Genomic DNA, 25,153 nt, shown 5'->3' on the forward strand with positions numbered 1-25,153 from the left:
AATACAAGTATTACCCTAAGGTCTTACATATACAAAATGACAAGACAATATCGATTTTCCTATTGTTTATTTTCCATTCCTAGACTGTGATATTCCCAAAGCATCCTCCTACTGTATTAACATTTACAATTGGTATGTTTTGCTCGTATTTGTAATAAAGTGTGAGATTTTATTCAACACAACAGATTCCTCACAGAAAAGCTTTAGCACCAAAGGTACCGATTTCAAAAACTTCTATAAACGTTTACAAAGTGTTTTCACCGTTACAAAATTTCATCATAATTTAGTACTTCGGTATCATACATGTACCTCAATCAATATAAAATGTAGGAGCATATAACTGAAGTTTTATAGTGATACATTGAGGATAGCGAATCAGCATCCAAATGAAGGGTAGTATCTGCAACCTATATTTTACATTTCTTTGCCTGTGTTCAAGTTCTTATCTCATGTATGGGCAATAATAAGTATAAACTTGTTGACTTTATTGTATAAAAGTAGTTCGCATTTTCAAATTATGCAATTGATTCTTAAGTGCCAAGACAAGATGAAATGTATAGTTATAGGTTATCCATGTTTGGTTCACTCATAATTTCTAGGCAGCTACAAGTAATAGATGTAGGTTAACAGGTCAGTAAACAAACATTTGTTTTTTTAGCTCACTTGGCCAAAAGCCAAGTAAGCTTATGCTAACATTTGACGTCCGTCATCGTCGACGAATTTTTGAAAATTTTTCCTCTAGAGAATTGTCCGAAAAATGACCGCTGGGATCCGTGAAAAAAACATAGCCACCGTTACTAAAAATAGAAGGTAGAAGTCTAAAGGCGTTTTTTTGCAAATAATTCAAAACTGATGCTTTAGCGAAATTCTGGCTGGCTATAATATTGTTCAGCATCAAGAGACAGACATATGCCGAAATTCTGAAAACGATATTGACAACCGATGTAGGAGTTATGGCCCCTAAAACAGCTTTTTTGGCATTCTTCTTATGTACAACTTTGAAAATATTCTTCTTAAAAACCATTGCGGTGAATTCAATTAAATTTTTCGTAATTGTTTCGTAGGGTATTCCACACAAAATGGCTGTTAGGATTTTTGATTCATGAAAAAACATAACTCCTGCTACTAAAAAATAGAACATAGGGGTCAGAAGAAAATTTTTTGCAAACAACTCAAAGGTTGCAAAATTCTTGCAAAGTAATATCGTTCAGCCTCATGATACAGGCCTATGCCGAAATTTATCATTTGATTCAGGACTTACAGCCCCTGAAACAGTTTTCGCCAGTTTTTGCATGAGCAACTTCGTAAATTTTCTTTTCTAAAACCATTGTACATAATTCAATGAAAGTCGGCGTATTTGTTCCTTAGGTACCCCACACATAGACTGTTGGTATTTTTAATCCGTAAAAAACATGACCGCCGTTACCAAAAATAGAACATGGGAGTCAGAAGGCAGTTTCTGCAAATAACTTAACATTTGTTGCCTTTAGCAAAATTTTTGTAAGGGTTATATTGTTCAGCATCACAAGACAGACCAATTCCGAAATTTTCGAAACGATTCGTATACTAATGTAGGAGTTATTGTTCCTTAAACAATTCTTTTTTTTTTCACATGTACATTTACAACTTTGAAAATCTTCTTCTCTAAAACCATTTAAGATCATTTAATGGAAATAAAGCATATTAGTTCTTTTGTGTATTTGTGATCGAAATGACCTCTGATTTTAATCCATGAATATATATGGCTGCCTATACTAAAAACGGAACATAGGGGTCGGAAGACAGTTTTTCGAAAATAATTCAAGAACAGTTGTCTTCAGCAAATTCTGGTTCAGGTCATAAAATGCTATTAAAAGCATTTCCTGCATTTAACTATTCAGTTATTATTAACTTAGCCTGTCTCATTGTCAAGTTTTTCTAAGAAGCAAATGGTAAACCAGGTGAACAATTCAGGCTCTCTTGAGCCTCTAAAAATCCATTTATAATACTTCTATGATATATTTATAAATCTTAATTTTCCAATTGTTCTTATCTAAATTTCTGCCACCAAATTCCATGTTGAGTAAGTCACAGTATTGTGACATTATGTTTAAACAACAAAATTATAAAACATTTTGAAATGTCTTATAAAAAAGAATCTACATGTTCATGTCTATAACAGTAATCAAGGGAACCAAGATTCTAGCGGAAATCAAGAGAATGTAATCCAGGGACATTTTGATAAGGAAATGTACATTTCAGTAAACATGAACTCAAAAAATAGAAATGGGATATCATGTCAAGAGAAAATCAACAAAAACAAGAAATATTATTCTGGAATCTAATTGAATTCTCTAAATACATAAAAATTAATTAAAAAAAATAGTATCAGTCATACGACATCCGTCCTCATTAACACTAAGTGAAAATTTGGTATGTTATTTGTCCAAAAGATTAAAGGTCAAGTTCAAATGTCAACCAGACTAAAGCGTGACGCCTCGCCTTAATGAATTATAACCCCATACCAAATATCTGATGTCTAAGTAAAAAGACAAAAGAATTATGGCCCAGACAAAATTTTGTATGGTATTTGGCCAAACTTTTGTCATTTTACCTTTAAGTCAGAGGTCAAGGTCAAAGGTCATTCTATCTAGAACATTACAATCTACCTTAATATGATTTACTTACATACTAAATATCAGATATCTGGGTAAAAAGACAAAAACACGTTATGACCAAGACAAAGTTTTGTAGGGTATGTTGCCAAAATCTTTATGTTATTTGACCTTGGGATCAGATGTAAAGGTCAAATGTCATCTACCTAAAACATTACTCTCTGCCTTGGTGATATATACTCAAATGCCAAAGATCAGATATCAAAGTAAAAACGCCAAAAAGTAATGGCACAGACAAAATAATGTATCGTATTTACCAAAATTTGTATGTGATTTGACCTTGAGTTTAAGGATAAAGGTCAAAGGTCACCTACTCTGGTACGCAACACTCTGCTCTGAGAGGATGTACCAACATACCAAATATTAGAAGTCTAGGTCAAATTAAAGACAAAAAAGTTATGGTTTGGACAATGTTAGTATGAAAAGCGTTAAGGAAAAGTCTTTATGAGTGGTGATTTCGGGTCCAGATGAGCAAAAAACAAAGACAGGTTACATATTTTTATTTTTGATATGTTTCAATGGAGAGGTCTTGTAACACATCCATGCATACATCTGGATAATATCTTCTTTCTAGTGCTGGCAAAACGGGTCTGAACATAGCCTATTGTCGTACATTTCAGAATGTCAAAAATTAAGAATTTTGGTTGCTATGGTAACCAGATCTAAACCAATCAGATTGCTTTGTACTTAATTGTAAATTGTTTTCCTTAAGACACACTTCATTAATATAATTATGTAGTTTGACAAGTTTCCACCATTAGATATATAAAATTACTCAAATTGTGTTTATCTGATTTGGTGGTTGCTAATGATTGGTCGTTGCTATGGTAACGGTGAAAATATTTTTTTCATTTTTTCATTTTATTTATTGTTTTTCCAATATATCCAACTGATTTAAAGTCAATTTGAATAAAATATCTGACATCGATAAATCACCCACTGCATGATTCTTATGCGGACTACTACTAAAATCTACAGATATTTTAATGCATAAAAAAGAAACGCCTTTCTTTTTTATGACTATTTTGGAGGTATTGAAGCGTATGTTATCGAAAAGTTGAGAAAATTACTAAAAAAGTAAAGAAGGACAGCAAGTCCAGTTAAAACAACTAAGCAAGTCGTGACTGATATACGCTTCCATATGGATCTATTCTGACGTTTCCTAGAATCCACAAATTATACAAGCTTGGGCGTCGGGATTACATTACCTTAGTCCTTAGATTATGACAAAACATCTCAACGTTTTTGTTTTTTTATGTTCCTTATGTTCTTATTACAGGGTGTAGGATTTAAAATCCTTAAAATTGCAATTTCGGTATATAATGTAGCCTAAATGTTGGTTAATTTCATAAAAAAAAATATTAAGGGGAATCTTATATCGTACTATCGAAACATTGGTCAATACATTTTTTTTCTAGAACACTTGTCTCATATTCATAAACTTATTTGTTATTTGCATAATATTATAATTTTATTTCTTATACCCAGTTCATTTCGAATCATTATATTCCTATTGATCATTATTAACAATGTGATTTTGTTGTCCATGAATATTTGTTAAAATATCTTTCCAACTGATTTAAAGTTTTAACATTACATTCCTCGATCTTAGCGAATTTCATTAGAGAATTTAGAGATTCAAACACAGTACCATTTTTTCTCTTGGACTTATTTGGATTTTTTTTTGCGCGGAGCATAGCGAACACTTTAAAACTATAGAAAAGTGGATATCTATGTGAATTCATCTTCTGTGTCGGTGTGTATTTGTAATTATACACAAAATTGATATCTTCTCGGAACTAAAACCGTCCTAAAAGAACATCCCCGTTACAATACGTGCAATGACCATAAAAACGTGTTGAAACTGAATCTCCCGATATTATGCACACCTCCTTTCAGTGATCTAACGATGCAATATTTTATTCACGTGAACCCTGTAAATAATTTAGGAATAATTGAAGACAACATGATGTCGATAGAAAGCTAAGAAATGTCCAAACTCATAGATCACTAAGACAATATGATGTCGATAGAAAGCTATGAAATGTCCAAACTGATAGATCACTAAGACAACATGATGTCGATAGACAGCTAAGAAATGTCCAAGCTCATAGATCACTAAGACAACATGACGTCGATAGATAGCTAAGAAATGTCCAAGCTCAAAGATCACTAAGACAACATGACGTCGATAGACAGCTAAGAAATGTCCAAACTTATAGATCACTAACAATACATGCTAAACTGAAATTCGCACAAAATAAGCACCTCCATATGTACAGCTGATACAGTTTCACATTAATCCAGAGAGACATGCACGAGTAGTTGAGGGCAACTCGATGTCGGACAGACGGACAGAAAGACCAACTGAAACCAAAATAATACTTTGTCTACGGAGGAATAAAAAATTCGATACAGTATACGTGTGTATAACAAAACCGTCTCTGTGACGCATAGCTGTGTCTTGAACTAGCAGGTATACTCTGTATTCATGAATTTAAACAACATGGGGCTCCCAGGACCCTGAATCGCTCACCTATTTAAATTTGCCTTTCAACTGTAATAAATTTATTAATGAGTTGTCCAACAATTTTGATTCAAGATTGACTTTCGTAAGACTTACCATAAGGATCATTTCAGCAATTGAAAGTTTTTTTTTCTGTCTATCATAGTTTTCAAGATATTAGCTGAAATCTGTAAAAACAAAACGTCATTTTTCACCATGTTTTTTAACGGATCAAAAATCCCCACATCAGTTCTAAGTAGGATACCCCCAAGGAACATTCATACCAAGCTTGGTTCCAATGGGTCAAGTAGTGTCAGAGGAGAAGATTTTGTGAAAGAAATAACATTAAAAATAGCAAAAAACGTCGAAAAATGGCAATTTCTCCAACATGGCTTAACAGATTAAAACGTAAATTTGACCACAGATAGATCTCATCATGCTAAACACTTTTCTCCTATTAGAATTTGGCTAAACTTACAGCTTTTGAAATATATGCGAAAAACTACTGTCTGGTGGCATTTTTGACCGTTTCTGGACCCATGGTCTGACCACTATGTTATATTTTAGGCCATATTTTTCAACAGATCAAAAATCCCCACATCAGTTCTATGCAAGATACCCCAAGGAACATTCTTACCAAGTTTGGTTCCAATTGGTCAAGTAGTGTCAGAGGAGAAGAGTTTTGTAAAATTGTTAACGACGACGACGGACGACGAAGACGACTGACGCCAAGGTAATAGCTCACATGGCCTTTCGCTAGGTGAGCTAAAAATGAGTTTCGTAACTCCCCCTTTTATATTTGACATCTGTGATAAATGTTTTGCGCGTAAAAATGAATCAAATTATACCGATTGTATTTAAAAGAACTAAACTAAAGATTTGATAATTTTTATTAACAATTATATATAAAAAATATAAACAGTTTGTTCTATACTGACATTGAGCCATAGAACATGACCTTGAGTCACATAATACGCAGACCAACTAAAAAATGTTTGGACACGTGGTCTTATGAACACATTATTTACCGGTTGGTACATCATTCTCTCCTTCTAAGATTATACTGTTCTAATGATGGTCTAATGATGAAAGATCTTAGACCGGATATAATGATTTTTATATTAAAAAAACAACACAAAATCATCCGTCAATAGATTTTGATGAGTGACTCAACCTTCAATTTTTTCGCTCTACAAACGTGGTAGGGGTTTAGTCGGACTCATCTCCCTCCTACAAGATTGACCCTAAATCGTCATCAGGCTTTTTATACCTCCCTCAACTTTTGAAACAACTTTCACGCATCTACGACATATTATCATTTGGAATACGTCTAAAAACATACTTTCCTCTCTAACTCAACTCCACTCACATCCTCTTGATTTTAAATGCTTGAGCTTAAGTACAAATCAATCCACATTATCATTGAAAAGTACATGTAGTATGCAATTAATTAAAAGTATTATACAGATCTAAAAAGAACAAAAGAATTATAAACCATTACCTCATTATTCCTTGTCATTTACACATGACGGAAGTATATTGAAACCTGTCGAAACCAAACCCTGAATAATCCGAAAAAACTGTGTGAACCAGACATCTTCTGAAGTCTAATTATATTAAGTTTCAATATTCTTGAACCAGCCAAACACCTGCCTTAACCAATCAACGGAAAGGAAAAAAGGGGTTCAGTTAAGCTAGGTTTCATTGTGTCAGGGTTCATCCCCACAGATATACAACCAAACTATTATACATGTATATACACGTAGATACCTTAATGGTACCGATAATGTAAAAAAAAATGAGAAATGAAATGTTTTAAAATATAAATCTCCACTTCTTTTAAAATATCAATATTTTAAGTACAAGGTTTGTAAGCATCAGTTATTAATAAGCATTTAGCACCTTGTTTGACAAAAAATTACGAAAGGTTCCTCTGAGTTGGGTCTATACATGATCTGCAGTTTTTAAACAGTGAGTCAACTAATAATATAGGAAACAATTTCATCATGTACAAATACAATTATATAACTTATATACATCTCATATTTTAAAGCATTTTACATTTAATTCTATTTCAATCTTAGAACATTAAATTACACCAAGTATCAGGATTTTTCCTAGTTTAAAATTCGAACATGTCTTACAGTCTTTTGGTTTTCTAGTCACAGTACCAGATCGGAAACGGATAAAATTCGAAAATGTCTTACATTCTTTTGATTTTCCGGTTTTGGTAACAGATCGGAAACCAGTTACTTTGCGTTACGTTATATGTAAAGGATCTACATTGTATCATTTACTCCTTATATTTATCTGAAAATATACATTTTTTTTCCAAAATATTTCGCTGTGTGAAACATAATAAATATACAATCTATCATGGGTTTGCAATAATTTATGATAATAAATGGGCACATTCGGGTCTTAAAGAAATATAACTATTTCCCTTCAAATGAACAAACTTTAAACCTTTAAATAAATTTCAATGCTTCCTATTCTATTTTTGCAAAAATGAGAAATTAAATTTGCAGATTGATAAGACAATAAAAGTAGAACACTGAACAGTTGAGACCAGTATGGACACAACATTCATACTTGGTATATGCTTGGTATAGCTAGCATACAGCTGACTTCCGGTTTTATTTATGTCTGATATAGCATAGGATTAAGGTACATAATGAAGTGGACGAATGTCCAAAATTTAATTTTCTGTAGACCCTTTTTAATAGGCCCATAGTTCCTGAAAAGTTATGGTCATAACCACTGATATTAATCCCAAACATCCCTGTTATGGAACAAAACATCTTGTACAAATTTATAGTGATCATTACATTGATTCATAAGTTATTGACGGAAACCCTGTAAGGGTCATACCGTTGGTATTATTTAACAATAAGACAGTTTGAAATACACATTTAAATAGATTTATACTTTCATACTTAAACGAAAATATATAATTTAAACGATTTATCTTAAAACCTAACTATTTGGTATTTTCGTTCACAAAGTGAAGACAGACAAGGCAACACACACACACACATGCGCAAGCGCGTACACTACAACACAATGACTTTTTCAAACAACACTGGATTACTTTCCTTTACACTAGACAGGAATCTTACTCTTTAACAAAATGCCATTTTACAAAGAGACTGGCTCAAAAATATAACACAACAAAAACAATTCACAAACTAAGACACAAAATAAAAAAAAAAATTAACAACCAACCATATTTCTACATAACAAAAAAATATTTTTGTAACTTTTTACATCATAGGGCCTTAGAAAATAATATATTTAATTTTGCCTCCCTACCAGGAAATTAGATTTTATAATTTTGATATTATAATATTATAATAGTATACTTACATTGAATTTATACTTTCTCAATTATCACTTTTATTTACATTACAGTCCAAATTTTGTTAAAAAAAATTCTCTCTACCCAAGATGATAGCATAGAGTTGGAAACATAAAACAAAGTATGAACATGTATGTAAGTAATATATTGTCTATGACTCAAAAAAAAATTATTTCTCCAAAATTATATAACTTCAGAAAGAGTCCCTTCAGTAAAAGTTGCATCCAACTTAGGAAATAATTAATCAAGGATTTTTTCTAAGTAAAAGCAACTTGAACTGAAAAAATAACACGATTTTGGTACAGAAGAAAATTCATTCATTTCTTCTGTTTCTGTTTCCGAGTGGGCAACTAATCTAAGTTACTAACAAATAATTTAATTTCAGATTTAACACGCTTTCTGACTGGGTAAAATATTTCGTCCATCACCTAATAGACTAAATTTTGTAATGTGACTGTGACTCATCAATCTTTTTTGCTAATTTACTCTTTCAATTCTGATACTGGAAGTAAATTTTAAAAGAAATTAATGTTATATTTTTCGGTCTTCGTTAAATAAACACAATGCCCGTTGTGCACACTTGAAAATAATCTGCTATGCAATTTATTTAGTGCACACCACCTGATTTGGGTTATTTCCTCATAGACCGAAACAAAATATAACAGTTATTCCTTAAATACCCTTTTAAAAAATTCTCTATGTAATTTTAAAACATTAGACTGACTAGAAAATGTTGGCAGTCCAAACACTGAGGTATCTTTCCAACAAAGCACTCACAACTAACATAACAATAAAAGAAACAATTTGATGTTATAAATGAATAATCGAACAACAGTAAAATCCTCATTTCTACAAAGAAAAACAGCAAAAAAAAATAACGAAATGGTTGGAGTAAACTTTACTTCATTCCAGTAAAAATGCCCATTTTGAACTTCATCCCTATACTGCTGTACTCTGTTGTAAAGGACAGAATGTCAAGTGGAGAGAACGGATGAAGATCAAGGACAATGGAAAATAAGGGTTTTGTATTGCCCAACCTGAGAATGTTATGAAAGGTTGTAAGATATGCTGCTATAGTACCCACGCCTATTCTTTACTGATAAATCTAAATTACTCCAAAACAAAAATAGTGACTACTAAATGGAATGCACCAAATGAAATAACGAAAGAAAAAAAAAACAGAATTAACATCAACTAAAACTTATATATTTATACATATGTACACATAATTTGACTATGGACTGGGATGATACAAATGTGCTATTGTACTACACTGTCAGTTTTTGGCATTTTTAATGAAGAATGAAGCTATCTGTTATCATTTACAGTGATTATTACCTTTAAGGTTTTATATGGCTAGGAATTGATAAGGACTAACCAATATACTTCATCCTATATACTTATAGAAAAGGACCATGCGTTACAAAAATATAATACTGAAAACAACTTCAAATGGAAACAAAACACAGCCTTCACAAAAACAGTCTATTACGAAGATTGTAGGTAAAGGGGGAAGAATATTTACAGTAACAGAGGTCAGAAATGATGACATGGCATTAACATACACAGTAATTGTGTGTGCTACAATTTAAATCATATAACAAACCATAATGTAGGGTGTAGTCTACAGTGGTCTACTGGATGTATCTATCTAAACTGATGAAACTGGAACCTATCCAAGAGTCTATATCTCCTTCGTCGACACTCACTTCAGAATATGGTGTAGCTACGGAGGCAACAGAGCTAGATGGCTGAGGCTGTGGGAACTCCTGCGCAGATGGCACTTCCTGACTACTTCGAAGGTAAATGTCGCTTAGTTCATCGTCATCATTATCCTCGAACTGGAAAGGATCTGGAGGATCTGCCTCCGAAATTTTATCTGACTCTTCTTGTGGTTGAAAAACACAGCTATGTGGTAGATTTAGTTGCTCTAGGATCATTTGTTTTTCCGATTCCATTGCAGCTAATTGATCTTTCAGTGTCCTGTTACGATCTTGCAGTTCTTCGAGTATCTGAAATATTATTGAGATTGTTTATATATATCAGCTTTTGGTAATACAACTTAGTGTCATGTATTTTCCAAGAAAGTCAATTTATTCATTAAATTTTATATCTCACTAACATACCTTTACTTACAGTTTACTCCCTACAAAAAATAAAACTTTTACTTGCGCTTTACTCCCTAAAAAAAATAACTTTTACTTTAATTAGTACGCTTTACTCAATACAAGATATAACATTCCCCATTATAAAGTGATATAAAAAGACTTGGCCGCTCAAAGATCCATTTCAATGTTATAGAATGACACATGACGCAAGACATATGACCCTCATAAAATCGCAAATTTTCAAAATTTTCATAACACTGATCTTTTAAACACATGTAAACAGAAAGGAAAAAGGTCAATAAATAAAGTGAAATTTCGTTGTTAAGTATTGTATTATTGGCACAAGTGCATAGTATTCATTATTTCAAATTTTCTGATGGAAAGAATTTCGGATCAAAATTTAGCTTTAGTATAACAATTTTTAAGTATTCATTTATTCGGTTAAGAAAATGAAAACAAATATATAATAAAATGACGAAATACCATAATCATCAATTTTTCGTGAAGATTAGCTCGAATATAAATACAGTACCATAAAAAAAATAAATTCATTGCATACTTTTGTAATATTTAAACTTCAGAGCAAATACACGTGACCGCGTACTTGAGGTAAACGATTTCTATTTAACATGATTTTATTTATGATATTTAAAGATGGCTTCCACGGGGGCTGTTTATATCAGAAATATAAACAATGGAGAAAACATACCAACTCCATCTTTTGTTTTCCTGCTTTTCTCTTTCGTCGACATTTCAAAGCTGCTAATCTGTTTTTCTCTCGCCTCACAATCTGTTTCTCTTCCTCCTCTTCTGTCAACTACAAGTTATAGACCTTGTTAAGCCCAAAAAAATATGTGTGTTTCCTAATACATCTTTGAAAAGAGTCGGGTATGTAGGTAGGGATATTTTATTCATTTTTTTTTTACTTTGAGTCTATTGGAGATACATTCTGACTTGAACAATGTTTATTGAAAATTGATCCAAAAAAAACCTTAGTGTTATTATTATTTAGCTGAAAAATTGGATGGGTGGGGTAATAGGTAATTCACATCTTCTTTCATTTACCCTAACACAATCGGTACATTTCATTCATTTGTGTGAAGTGGATTGGAACATCTAACATCTTCTTCAATACCTGTTCCTCTTTACTTCAAGTAACAAAATAAATGATGTGTACAGAACTACGGGTGTGTATAGAACTAAGGAAGTATACAGAACTAAGGGTGTGTATAGAACTAAGGGAGTGTACAGAACTAAGGGTGTGTATAGAACTTTAGGGTGTATTTAAATTTATTGTCCATCTTTTGGGGATAAGTTTGGAACTTTGTTATCATCATAAATATTGTCACAATAGCCGATATCTGAAACCTATTATAACTTCATATTAAGGGGGAAATAGTTTGAATGATTTTTTTTCTGCTTGAAATTTACGACCTTAATCTACATCGGTTGTGTATCAGTTAAAGATCTAACTCGCGTGTAGTATTAAAACAATAAACAATGGGACTAAAAAAGAATATCATCAAAATAAAATTGTTGTTCAGTGCCTGCTTCTTACCTTCGTTAGAGTAGCTTCAGGTGGTTTAAATTCCACTTTCAGTTCTTCTTTCCCCTCCGAGAGCCGTCTGGACTGAATTTTTGCCCACAACTCCACCTTCAAGAGTGGAGTTATGCGGCCACTTGATAAAGCCTCCCTCTCTGCACTGAAAACGTCCTTGTCTTCGTCCTGCATCTCTTCTAAAACAAATACATTAGATATATCTTATATATATGATATGTCACTATTTAACAAAAAGTATTGCAAGCAAGTCGTTGCTTCCCGAAAAAACATCACCAAGTTTTTTGTATAGTAGGAAATTGGTGTCCCTTGAATCCACAATCAGATTTTGTCCAAATATTAATTCCTGATAATATGCACATTTCCTTATGGTAATCTAACACCCAATTAAGTTTCATAACAATCCTGCAAGTCGTTGGGGAGGAGTTGCGGACAACGCATTCGACCAAGTTTTGTTGAAAAATACTTAAGTTCCAACAGCCGTCATTTCTACATTTTTGTCCTAACAAAATTTCCTGTCAGTGTGCACATATACCCATGTGGTTATGTTCCAAGTTGCTAAGAAAATAGTTCGGACAGACAGACGGATAGAGAGACAGTGTGAAACCTATATACCCCCACGTACTTCGTTTGCGTTGGGTATAAGAAGTCGATTAATTTTTTTGTGGGGTAGTTCATTTGACCCCTTATAACTAAAAAAACGAAAAAAGACATCTGAAATCTGACTGAAAGACGTAGATACGTATTTTCATAAGGAATCTAATAAAAAAATCGAAATCCGACCAAAAATTAACTAGACACTGCCCCTAACGGGACTAATACCCCGCAGCCTCTTGAACCCTGTTATATTCATATTCAGAATTTTTATGGTGGATAGACTACGCACTTTTGACACACAATTTGCTGCTGCAATTTCTAAAACATACAAACCCAAAAGCAACAAGTACTAGTTTTTGTTGACAAAATAATAACAGAATATGACAATTCCCAAAAGTATGCACATTTTCTTATGGTAATCTAAAACCCCATTAAGTTTCCTGGCAATTCTGCAAGTCGTTGAGGAGAAGTTTGAAAAACGCACGAGAACAAATTTGGCTGATAAAAAAGGCTGTTCCAACTGCAGTCATTTCCACAATTTTTGTCCGAACATAAATTCCTGATGATATGCACATCTAAATTCAATACTCCATTAAGTTCCGTAACAATCTTGCAAGTCTTGCATGGATGAGTTGCGTACAACGCATCGATCAGACCAAGTTTTGCAGAAAAATGCCAGAGTTCCAACTGCCTTCATTTCTACAATTTTTGTTTAAACATTAATTCCTGACAATATGCACATCTCAATATGGTAATCTAACTCCCAGTAAAGTTTCATATTAATCCTGCCCGTTGTTCAGGAGGAGTTGCAGACAACGCATGAGACCAAGTTTTACTGAAGAACGCCTAAGTTCCAACATCCATCATTAAATTCCTGACAGTATGCACATATCCCTGTGGTTATATTACATCCCTCAAAGTTTCATAACAATGCTCCAAGCTGCTTAGAAAATAGTTCGAACAGACGGACAGACAAGGTGAAACCTATGTACCCCCAAACTTCGTTTGCAGGGGTATAAAAAGTCGATTTTTTGGGGGCGTGGCCTTTAACCCCTTATAACTCGAAAACCGTAAGAGATATCTGAAATCTGATTGAAAGACGCAAACAGTTATTTTCATAAAGAATCCAATTTGAAAATTTGAAATCGGACCAAAAACTAAAAAAAACTCCGTTTTTTTGGAGATGTAGCCCATTTGACCTTATAACTCGAAAGCCGTAAGAGATATCTGAAATCTGATTGAAAAATGTAGGCAGGGATTTTCATAAGGAGTCCAATAAAAAAAAATTGAAATCGGACTTAAAATAAAAGCCGATTTGTTTGGAGGTGTGCCCCTTGTAACTCGAAAACGGTGCACAACGCATCAAATCTGCTTGATACATTTGTTTTACCAGAATTAAATAAGGTACAAAAAATATATATATCAAAATAGGGATTAAAAAACAAACATTATACACACGGGTTTTAAAACACCTATTTTTACCCTTTTTTCTAAAACGGTAGGAGCCACAAAGTCCAAATTAAATAAGAACCTTCCTTTACTGGTTAGTTAAATTATATGAATATTTCATAACAATTATCGGTCAACCGCAAATAAAGTTATCGCACGGAAACGAAGTGTCCACAGACAACGACGACGCCGCCATAACTATACAAATATCTCTTGACTGTGGTGGGCGTGCAGAGAAAAAGTTTGACCGATTTTATTTTTACGAAAAGACGGACGCGCTCATACATAATGGTAACGATATCACAGTTTCCACATCAATATCCGAGTGGCGATAAAATAACTTGTAATGTTTGTACTTGGAGCTTTTTTCACTAAACAATTTTAATTTCAAGCTTTATCATATCGTCTTGAATAAATTAACAGAAAGCTTTTTTAGACTTCCAACAGTCGTCATTTCTACATTTTTTGTCCAAACATAAGTTCCTGACAATATGCACATCTCCATATGGTAGTATAACATCAAATCAAGCTTAATTACAATCCAGCAAGTCGTAAAGGAGGTGTTGATAAAAAGGCACGAGACAAGTTTTGCTGAAAAACGCCAAGTATGCAAGTTCAACTGCCATCATTTCTACGACTTTTGTCCAAACAGGCACATATCCATGCGGTTATCATTATTACATTCAACAGTTTAATAACAATAATGCAAGCTGCTTAGAAAATAGTTCGGACAGACCGACAGATTGACAGAAAGACAGACAGACAGGCTGAAGCCTATATACCCCCGCAATATGACATCATAGGGTCCGAAAATATAAAACGCATTAGGTAAACGGTGTATACACAATAGACCCTTTTGTGCTTACTGTGGGTAGTCGATGAGCATGCGTGAAACATGCTCAATATACATTTTCGCGAGGAAAATTAAGCCCTACCTCGCGGAAGTGTATATTGAGCATGCTCATTAACTTACCACAAAAGGGTTCTATTTGATTCCAGTACATGCATTTCGGAAAAAAAAGGATCAAGCGACCTACACACTGTATACCAAAAAAAGCTCTTTTGTTTTGTGTTTCTATAATATTTGAATCTTTTAAACAGGTTTTTGTCCGAATTTAATTTTTAATTATAAATCTGCAATTTACTGCCAAAATGACAGAATAATACCTACTGAGTCTTTTATCAATGGTTTCTGTAACTCAGAAGATAATGTTTGACAGGGTTTGATGTGTCATTGCTGACAGCTAAACAAGAAATTTACGACCAGGAAAGAGATGACTAATTCACATATGTGTGTGTGTGTGTGATCCCAGAGGGGCGATATATATTATCTCAAAGGCGATGATTTAATTTATTGAATTCTTTATACTTGCACACATACATATGTATTTACATAAAATCGGGCTTAATGATAAGTACATGAATAGGTTTAAAAAGTATAAACAAAAGACTTATATATAAACAATATACATGAAAAAAAATCCCATTACAATTTTTGTTCAAATAATTTTGCATTTGTAAATATTTCTGATTTCATAACAACCAAGATTACAGTACATACATGTAAGTCTTTCCAGTCTTTAAGAAAAATACCAAAACATAAATATTAATAAATAGCGATTCAATTATTTTTTCAGCTTGCTCATTTTTCTTTTCTTCCGTTCTTGTTTCTACAGCAAAGATAAAGTTCCGTTAATCCATCACATCGTACCCCCTTTTTAATTATCATCGGAGTCTCAAATTGATTTGAAGAGTTGTCGTCCTTATCAGAAATATTGTTTAAAATAATAACGGTAATATTATATTCTGCAATACAATTAACACATATGCACGTGGGCTAATACGGAATGCGTGTATGATTCGTAAGAAGGAAATTGTAACTGAAAATTTTCAGTCTATTAATTGTTGTTAAATCAAGGAAGTTAACAAGTTAGCAACAATCAGTAAATTATATATGATTCCTTTATCATCGACTTCGTTAAAACAGTGTTCCATTTTTTTTTTTTCATTATTTACATTAGTTTTAAAATAGAAACGTGATGACACAAAACAACATACCTATTTGTACAAAAGTATGTATTCATTTTTGACTTTCATAACTTTATTCCCAATAGCTTAGGTGCAGAGTAAAAAAAACATTAAATATTTACAACAAAGGGACAATTTACATACCAAAAAACAGTTTCCACAATTCAAAATTTAACCAATTGATATCACTTCCATTCAAACTTTAATTTATCCTGAATCACAGACTATTCAGATTTATCATAAATATATAACCCCATCTAGGGGTTTATGCAGTGTTTGTTAAAAACTAGCAAATATGTGTTTACAATATCATAGTATTTCAGACATTCTATAATTAAACTTAGAATTGACTATTAATAACTACTCCAAGCACACCTACATAGTGTATCACATAAACATGTATAATATCGATATACAATTTTAACTTTTTTACATAAATATGATGCGGGTAACAACCAAATAATTAGAAGAAAATTTGGTAAGAAATTTTCGCATTTTAATGTGTCATTGTTCATAACACAAAATTACCATTTCGAACACTTAAAAATAGTTATGGAGTTTGTAAACTAAACATAATATTATCTTTGATAACAATGTGTCTGACAAGTTTTTCCTTATTTTGTAAAATTACATTTTTTAATTAACAATGCTTTTTCATAGAATCGAAACTAATTTTTCTGTCTGAGCTGTAAAAATAAATATAAAAACAACGTGTGTGAATGTTTTAACCAAAACAAAAAGTAAAGTATACATATAAAATTCGTTTTTTGTTTTTGTTTTTCATGTTTTGTTCTGTTAAGTAGAAGCAATGGTATACATACACTAAAGTACAATATAACAATTACATATGCAATGTGTTTGGCACATGTGTTATTGAGATGACTATATATGACAATAAAAAAACGATATGCCTACATCATAAATAATTATACAATACAAAATTTTTTTTTGCAGCTGTTCATCAAATTTTCAATTTGGAACGAATTTAATGGAAATATTTAATACATGATTTTTCAGTTTTTGTTTTGTTATCTGTCTTTTTTTCTGTTTCCAATCAACAGTAGGCTTCGGTGTTTTTTTAAATAAAATATTTAATATTTTGGGAGCCACCCTACTTAATTCTAAATTTGACGCTGAAATAAATAAACAAATATTTTATTGTAACTAGAAATTCACTTAAATTTTCACAGCTAAATATGTTTTTACTATTTTCATTTTGATTTTAAATAAACCAATTTTCATTTAATTAAAACATTTTAAAAATAAAAAGGAAAATTAAACTGCATTGATAAATTTTTTTGCATACAGATATGCGACATATTTTTTTTCATCCATGACTAAATATCCGGAAAAAATATTTTAATAATATTCATGATAATTAAACAAAATAAAAATAATACATATTTCTCATTCCAACATGGTACTTTTATCAAAATTTCTTGCAATGGGACATTTTTTTTGTATAAAATTACATAGAAAATTAACACGATTCTGTTCATTGACAGCATATCAACAAAGTTGATGAAGATAAAAATGTGTTAGGACTAATTTACGTCTTCCCCAAAAGAAACGGTTATGCATGAGTGGACGAACTAAATATATTTATAACGTTTTTATTAAAAAGCATGTTTTTGTCTGGAATAATAACTAGAACTTGCATCCAATTAATTTTAGTTCACAGTACGAACAAAGGTTATTTTTTTATTTGTATATAGCCTTAAAAATAAATCATAAAATTTTGCTGACGTTTGCTTTTTATCTAAATAGTCAACATTTTGAGAAATTAAGAACTATTAGAGTAAATATAAGACACCCATCGAATTGAAGCGGTTCTACACACGATCACATAGCTGTGTTTTAGATAAAATAAGGTGATTAGATAATATTTCCGAAAGTTATTTCGTATTTAAAGGCAGAAAAGAGACAGAGGTATAATGGGTGGGGCGATATTCAGACCGAAATTAGGGAGTCCTACTCGATAAAACTATAATGGCAATTATCAAAATATACTGTATTTACATTTATAATGTAATAACATTAAGACAAATGCACAATTTTCTATATAAGAAGACCAAATAGGAGTCAAATACACAAGACATAAATTACTAGCACAGTGATATTCATTAGAGTCATAGTACTTTAAAATTGCGACAATACAGAACTCATTATTATTTTCAAATCAACAATAAATAGGACACCACTGCACGTGTGCATTCTGTATTCCTGATTTTAAAGAATGCATCTCCCCCTTTTAAAATATGCAACAGCCGAACAGGCATATTTTTCTAATATGGGAGTATAAATAATTCAATTTAATTTAAGCAAAATAAAATCAAGCTTACCTGAAAATGGCGATAATCATGTAAAAATCAAATGGATATTTGTGCATTTAATTCAAGAAAACGTGGTCTACAACTATAGTTGTATATACGAATGAGTTTCGTTCAGGGCAAGTCTGAACTTGTCGACAAGGGAGACAACGTGATTGGCTAATGCCATGTCATCGGGACTACGTTAGCGATATTTTTAGTAACAGTCAGAGGTCAAATACAAAAATAGAAACAGGTGCTTTCCGTTTGTGTATTGCTTAATATATCTCGCTTTGTCTTGTGCCTACGAAAACAGGCGCGTAGCTGCCGTTAGGCAAAAAATCTTTTGGCTGCACTTAATTTTTTTGCCATTTTTTTTAGATAAAATACATCCAGGAGAGGCATAAATGATGCTCTAAAACGCTATCTCCGCGGAGCTTCGGTTGGGGGGGGGGGGGGCTAGAATTTACTACTGTTTGTACTGGAAAAAATGAATGCATAGACCAAATAATTATGCCGTCTTGGGAGGCTAATTATTTTTATTTTGCTTGGTCTTTAGAATTAAATAGCATTACTTTCCTTCTTATTCACTATGCACAAACATTAATAACCATCGATTTTTTTGTGGATGTTTTTAATGTACATGTATCAATATCCAACCTAACTTAATAGAAATTAGTGATGTAACAGCTAGAGTCAGATAAGTTTTGTATTATATTAAATGAGGCACGGATTAACGGACTCGGAATAACTACCCGACTTATCCAAATTAAAAAGACGAGGGTTGCAGGGTCAGAGGAAATTCGAACTACAGGTAAAGTACTTAGCCATGACATTGTGATGGTGCTCCTGCTTAAAATGCTTATAATAATTGCTCAATGACATTCCGACACTATTTATCCCAGGACTGAATCACTAAAATTATTTTAAAAAACGATGCTGTATTGCATAGAAGCATTTCTACAAAAATGATATGTTCATGATAAGGTTAAAGTAGTAAGGTTTGCCTTGGTATTTGATGTACATCGATGGTTCACCATGTCTGGTATTTGGTGATCTTTGTAAATATTTACGCCTATATCGATAGTTCACCATATCTGGTATTAGGTGATCTCTGTAAGTATCTACGCATATACCGATGGTTCACCATATCTGGTATTTGGTGATCTCTGTAAGTATTAACGGCTATATCGATGGTTCACCATATCTGTTCTTTTTTTCTATTTATGGTTTGCCTTTAAAATGCGTTTCTTGAGGTATAATTATATATACAGCATTAAGTTAAACAGTCTTTATTGCTTTCTTGTTTACGTAATTTACTTTCACTTTCTATGATTAACCTTGTAACATTTCATGTCATTTGGCAGCAGCAAATCTTGCACATACTCTGGAAAGGGAATTCCCAAGCTATTATACTTATTCTTGTCCAAACTTTGTTAAAATCAATAAAAAAAATTTCCAACCTCGGAACTGCAGACCAGTTCCCAGGGTCCACCACTGTTCGTGATGATGCATGGATATCTGACTTAACCAACTTAACATCCAAAAACAAAACAAAAACAATTATTTTCATCATGTATTTTATTTATGTTCATGTTACGATAATTTAGTGAAACACTTTACTAGTATTTACGGAGGTCCTTAAATTTTAAAATGACTGGTAGCTACAATTATTTCAGGACCTCCACAATTCGATTTCATGATCCATCAATATTTATGGACCTCCACAATTCAATTTCATGACCCCTCGGTTATTAATGGATCTCTGCAAATCGCGCTCTCTTCCACAGTTATCGGTCCTTTCTCTCCCCTGCCCAGAGAGAAATGACTGATAACCCTGTGGGTGAGAATGCGCAAATCGATTCTAGGACCTTCTGAATTATTTCGAGACCTCCATTAAAATTGTAATTATTTTATTTCAGGACATCCACTACATGGACCTCCACCATTAAATTTCAGGACCTCCGCAATTTGATGGACCTGAACAATTCCATTTCTGGAGCTCCTCGAATGTTGTGGGGGTCATGCAGCAATAAATTGGAAATAGAATAAGGAAGTCCAGGTGCTCCTGGAATGAATCATGGTTGTCCTGAAATAATAAAGGACCTCATTTACCCCTTATTCAACTGTCCTGAGCGATAAGGAGATTTCGATGTAACATATACATATATAATTGTAAAATAAGGACCCCTAATGATAAATTTGATTAATAGTCATTTAGGCTTTATGCAAACTGTCAAAGGGACGTAACCCACCAACACACGACGACCTTGTTGACAGTCTCATTGGGGAAAGGAAGAGCAGTAACATTTTTCTTTGAAACTAAAACTATTTACAATTCGGTAAGTAGCTAAATTGTTCGAAATAAGTTATTTAAAGGACACAAGTACTTACGACAGCTACAATAATTCAAAATATTTGAATTTGAAGTCTACTGCTGTCAGTTGCTCCAATCAGACAGTAAACTAGTCCGTCGGGTTGGAGAGTTACTTCCCTTTGCTCAAAATGAAAAAAAAAACGAAGTCAAGGTCGGGAATATGAAAAAGGTGTATTTCGCACATCATATTTTATGTAACTGAAGGGAGAATCATCAAGCAGTCACCCTTGACGATTATGTATCTTGCACACGATTGCATGTTAACTTATTCATGCTATTTGTATTTGATGTGGAACATATTTGTTCACTGGAAATATGTTTTAACTAGCATTTAAACGGTTCGATTAAAATCGATAACAAACAGTTGTACATAACCTTCACTGCAAGTGCGTACGTGGGGTTGAGCATGGTTTTATATCGGTTACTTTAAGATTTGATGTGCTTCACTGAAAAATAAATAGAAAACGTTTATTGAACAGCGGTTGGAATTTTTTTTCTATCACATGAATTCCCTTTCACTAAGTCTTCACTCTAAGCAGGAGCGGATCCAGAGATCGAGGAAAACGAAAGTTCTTGATTGTTTTTGCTCAGTTTTGCCTAAATTTTCCAACAAAAGAGGGGTTCCGATCAACCTTTCCCCCCCTCGAATCTGCAACTGCAATGTCATGATTAATATTTAGTCGATAGTGAAGTGATATCTGGTTTACGAATACTGTGAGTACAGAAAATAACCAGAAATTGACTAAATTTCATTAATTGGAATGAAATATTCAGCGAGTTTCAGAATGTATTCGATCTATTCGACATGATTTTAAAAAAGGCTTTTGTAATTAAAACTAAAAACACATTTTATTTCTCCATTTGACTTTGACAGTTTAGTAACCTTTCTTTGCTTTATGCAAGACTCAAATATTTCGTCAGGTATCTATAGAATCTTCTCGAGTGAAGAGCATTTTAACCAATGATAAATCGCTACGTAAACTTTATTTTTAGATCACCGATATTTCATAAGACGTACAGGGCATTCCCGAGTATTCGGAACACTAATTTGTTGTAAACATCATTATTGTATAACGAAAAGCCCAGAGGTAAGAGGAATACGTTTGCGAATGTTTTTTTCTGATGCAATACTACGCATACTCGATAGAGTATTAAACTAACGATCTACCGGCGAAATCTTATTTATAGCACAATTCACGCACTGAACAGCTGATCGTAAATACGACTTTCAAGTTTTCCTTTACTGCATCTATCTACTGCGAAGTTGAAGAAATTGCAAGATTCTGATATCAAATTCAAGTCAAAATGGTTCGTTTAATGTGTCAAAACCCCTGTCAAAGGTCTTGTTGTGACCAAGGAGAGCAAGTTGACCAAATTCGGGCAGAGAAAGCGGTGACCGCATTATTTAATCCAGAGAAAAAAACAATGAAATTTGGAACATTTTTTGACGAAAATGAAAGTAGCAATGATAGCTTCGTTACCCTGGAGATGGCGGGCAGTGATGTCAGTGATTCTGAAGGAGAGGGACAATTATACATAGATGTGAGTGGGAACTCAGTTGTGGAGATGAATACTAATCTCGATTCTAATCAAAATAAAGATAACCAGGTATGAATATTACTTTTTTTATTATAAGGAGCAAAAAGTATATCATCACCTTTCTGAAAACTTAATTAAGACAAGGGTGGTAGAAATTTTTTGACATAGACAAACTGAACCCGGTTACACAATACTATGGAAATACTTTAAATGTCATATTCTATTTATAGCTGCAAAGAAAAAATGTAATATATTGTTTTATTGATTAAAATATAGTGTATTGTACTTTCCTTGAAGTCTCCGTTTGCATTTGATATACATTTACAATTACTCAATGGCGGATCCAAAGGGTTCCGATGGTTTGAACCCCCCTTTTATTTTGTTTAAATTTATGCATTTTTGGGGAAGGGGCAACAGTTTACCAATAATACCCTAACCACTTTTTCCATAGTGTCTAGATCCGCGCCCTATAACAAATCTCTTGGTGTAAGTATACATACATATTCAAAATTTTAGATCTGTATACGCAAAATTGGTCAGAAAATGGAAATTCTTTAGAATTTACGAATATAATTTCTGAGCGGTATATAAGCTTTTTCTATATGTTTATATATAAAAAATTATAAATACATGTACTTGTAATAAAACAAGTAAGCATGAACTAAGTCTATACTATACGATCCATTGACTATAGTAATTCGTTGTACAACAGATGTGCATCGCATGTTGCAAGATGTATTCATACTAAACAGCAACGTGTTGTAAAAATATTACTATTAAAACAAAAGTATTGATGCATATGTCTGATTGCTTTTAAAAACTAATCATATTGTTGAACTTCGAACAATGCGTATTGATTTTCGTGGTTACTACTTTTCGTGGGTTCTGTTAAGTGAACATATCCGGGGTAATCAATCTCTGTGTTTTCAAAAATTGATTAGCGTTATATAGTGCTAAAATAAATTTCGTCGGTAATATTTTTCGCAGTCATCTGTCCACGTCAAAAATAGCAAAAATTAGTACGTTTACATTATGTCCGCAGTTCCATTGGCATACACGTAGTGACCACATACATGTAAATTTGATATTTGTGCATCAATTTCAGGTTGTAAGTTTAAGAAAGGAGAAACGTAGAGAAAGAAATAAGAGATCTGCACGGGCTTACAGACAAAGAAGGAAACAGAAACTTGGCAAAGCAGATCAGGTAGGCCAGTGAAATCCTATTGCTAATTCTAAAGCGTAACATGATGCAATTAGTTAGTCTTTACGAAACAGCCTTTTTTTCCCTTATTTTATGTTATTATTGTATATGTAATATAAGGTTTTATGATATACATTTGTATGTCATCCTTGCCCGCTACAAAAATTGCCAGTTCTTCAATATTACGGTTAATAACTTAATATTTTTTCCCGGAAAAGCTGTGCATGATATATATTATTGCTAACTTATGTTAAAGAAAAAGTAACATTTTCTTAACGTACTTTTAACAGTTGTCACACACCTAGTCAAACCCTTCAAAAACTCTTGACTAGTATAGAATACACGAACGTCATGCAGTTAAATATTTTTGTGCATGCAAAATACCTTGTTATCATCATTATCCTCTCAATTGTATTGCGAGACATCTCAATAGTCCGTCTTAACGAGTTCATGTTTCGCCAGTAAATATGCATAGTTTCGAAAGAAAACTTGGTGGGTTTTTTTCTGTCTATCAAGCAAAATATAAGATATAAAGATCATTTTATGAAGCAACTCATACACAAGGAAAAAAACATTACCTTTATCTACTGATCTAGTACAAACTTTATATAGGATACAAGATATTTTGACCTTGGAATTTTCTGATGCAACTCGCAAGAACTGTCTCTTCTTTAAAAGAACAAACATGTTATGATTTGTCACTGTGATGATGATTCTTTCCTTGTAGACTATCAACCTTAAAAAGACTTTTTTATTTTCTAGGCATTGCATGATTTGCTGGAGAGAAACAGTTTGCTGAGACAACAAGTCAACCAACTCGAGGAGGAGAAGAATATCACAATGGAGCTATTGAAGAAGAAGATTAAGATTGCTTGGCCTTATCCTATTAGGGTTCCATATCACCCCGGGATGATGTCTGAAATGAGCGTCGCCATGTCTACCCCAATTGCCATGGATTCGGGCGTTCAAGAGGTCACCGTGGCCTCGTGAGCCAGCAGTAATCTTGTCATTGATGGAGAGATACTGCCGCTCAAACTAAGGGATGCGCGCGCCTTACGGAGATAATGGACGCCATATTTTCTGTTTGTCAGTTCGGACCTTGTGAAGAATGCAAGTCCTTATGCAACTGACTTTAATATGGTTTAAGTTGTCTCCATTTATCCTTTGCCTTTTTGGCAATTCATTGCATGATAGTTAATGTATTGTTTAGCGTTAACTATTTAAGTCGTAAGTGTCTTAAAGAGGACTGGATTCCTATATATCTAGGTATCGATGGTGGAGAACAGATGTGCAAAAATGGCATCATCTACATTTTTTGTAAATATTGTAAATAGTTATGTCAGCAATGACTTTGTAATTTCATACATTTTTGTGAGCGGCAGAACGTTATTGGTCACTGTTTTTAATAATGTTACCCGTATTAATTAAACAGTTTATGAAATTAAAAACTACCAATGTTATTAAATTAA

General features: G+C 32.8%; 2 protein-coding genes across 4 annotated transcripts; one reads left to right on the plus strand and one right to left on the minus strand.

Annotated features, from left to right (window-relative positions):
• Window positions 1-6,032: 6,032 nt before the first annotated feature.
• On the minus strand, window positions 6,033-21,062 carry LOC148625232 (cyclic AMP-dependent transcription factor ATF-3-like). 3 transcript variants are annotated; one of them, XM_088568636.1, is made up of 4 exons: window positions 20,962-21,062; window positions 12,185-12,363; window positions 11,336-11,443; window positions 6,033-10,530 (listed from the first exon to the last, which is right to left on the minus strand). In XM_088568636.1, the coding sequence occupies exons 2-4, from the start codon at window positions 12,356-12,358 to the stop codon at window positions 10,153-10,155; spliced, it is 660 nt and encodes a 219-aa protein (XP_088424762.1). In that variant the 5' UTR covers window positions 12,359-12,363; window positions 20,962-21,062; the 3' UTR covers window positions 6,033-10,152. The 3 variants fall into 3 exon arrangements, with proteins under 3 accessions (XP_088424762.1, XP_088424761.1, XP_088424763.1); XM_088568635.1 differs by lacking the exon at window positions 20,962-21,062 and adding an exon at window positions 18,601-18,734; XM_088568637.1 differs by lacking the exon at window positions 20,962-21,062 and adding an exon at window positions 18,601-18,730 and having other exon boundaries at window positions 12,185-12,360.
• Window positions 21,063-21,231: 169 nt separating this feature from the next.
• LOC148625233 (uncharacterized) lies at window positions 21,232-25,153 on the plus strand. Its single transcript, XM_088568638.1, has 3 exons — window positions 21,232-22,552; window positions 23,589-23,687; window positions 24,447-25,153. The coding sequence occupies exons 1-3, from the start codon at window positions 22,250-22,252 to the stop codon at window positions 24,672-24,674; spliced, it is 630 nt and encodes a 209-aa protein (XP_088424764.1). The 5' UTR covers window positions 21,232-22,249; the 3' UTR covers window positions 24,675-25,153.

The sequence above is a fragment of the Perna viridis genome, chromosome 2, assembly GCF_037379345.1.
Source record: "Perna viridis isolate PV_CMFRI_1.1 ecotype Kerala chromosome 2, ASM3737934v1, whole genome shotgun sequence".
Lineage (NCBI taxonomy): Eukaryota > Metazoa > Mollusca > Bivalvia > Mytilida > Mytilidae > Perna > Perna viridis.

Excerpts from the sequence above, each read along its gene's own strand:
- LOC148625232 (XM_088568636.1), bottom strand. The coding sequence starts at position 12,358 with ATGCAGGACGAAGACAAGGACGTTTTCAGTGCAGAGAGGGAGGCTTTA. Across the intron at positions 11,444-12,184 it reads CTGAAGCTACTCTAACGAAG|TTGACAGAAGAGGAGGAAGA; the intron begins GTAAGAAGCAGG and ends TATAACTTGTAG. Across the intron at positions 10,531-11,335 it reads GAAAACAAAAGATGGAGTTG|ATACTCGAAGAACTGCAAGA; the intron begins GTATGTTTTCTC and ends ATAATATTTCAG.
- LOC148625233 (XM_088568638.1), top strand. The coding sequence starts at position 22,250 with ATGGTTCGTTTAATGTGTCAAAACCCCTGTCAAAGGTCTTGTTGTGAC. Across the intron at positions 22,553-23,588 it reads ATCAAAATAAAGATAACCAG|GTTGTAAGTTTAAGAAAGGA; the intron begins GTATGAATATTA and ends CATCAATTTCAG. Across the intron at positions 23,688-24,446 it reads AACTTGGCAAAGCAGATCAG|GCATTGCATGATTTGCTGGA; the intron begins GTAGGCCAGTGA and ends TTTATTTTCTAG.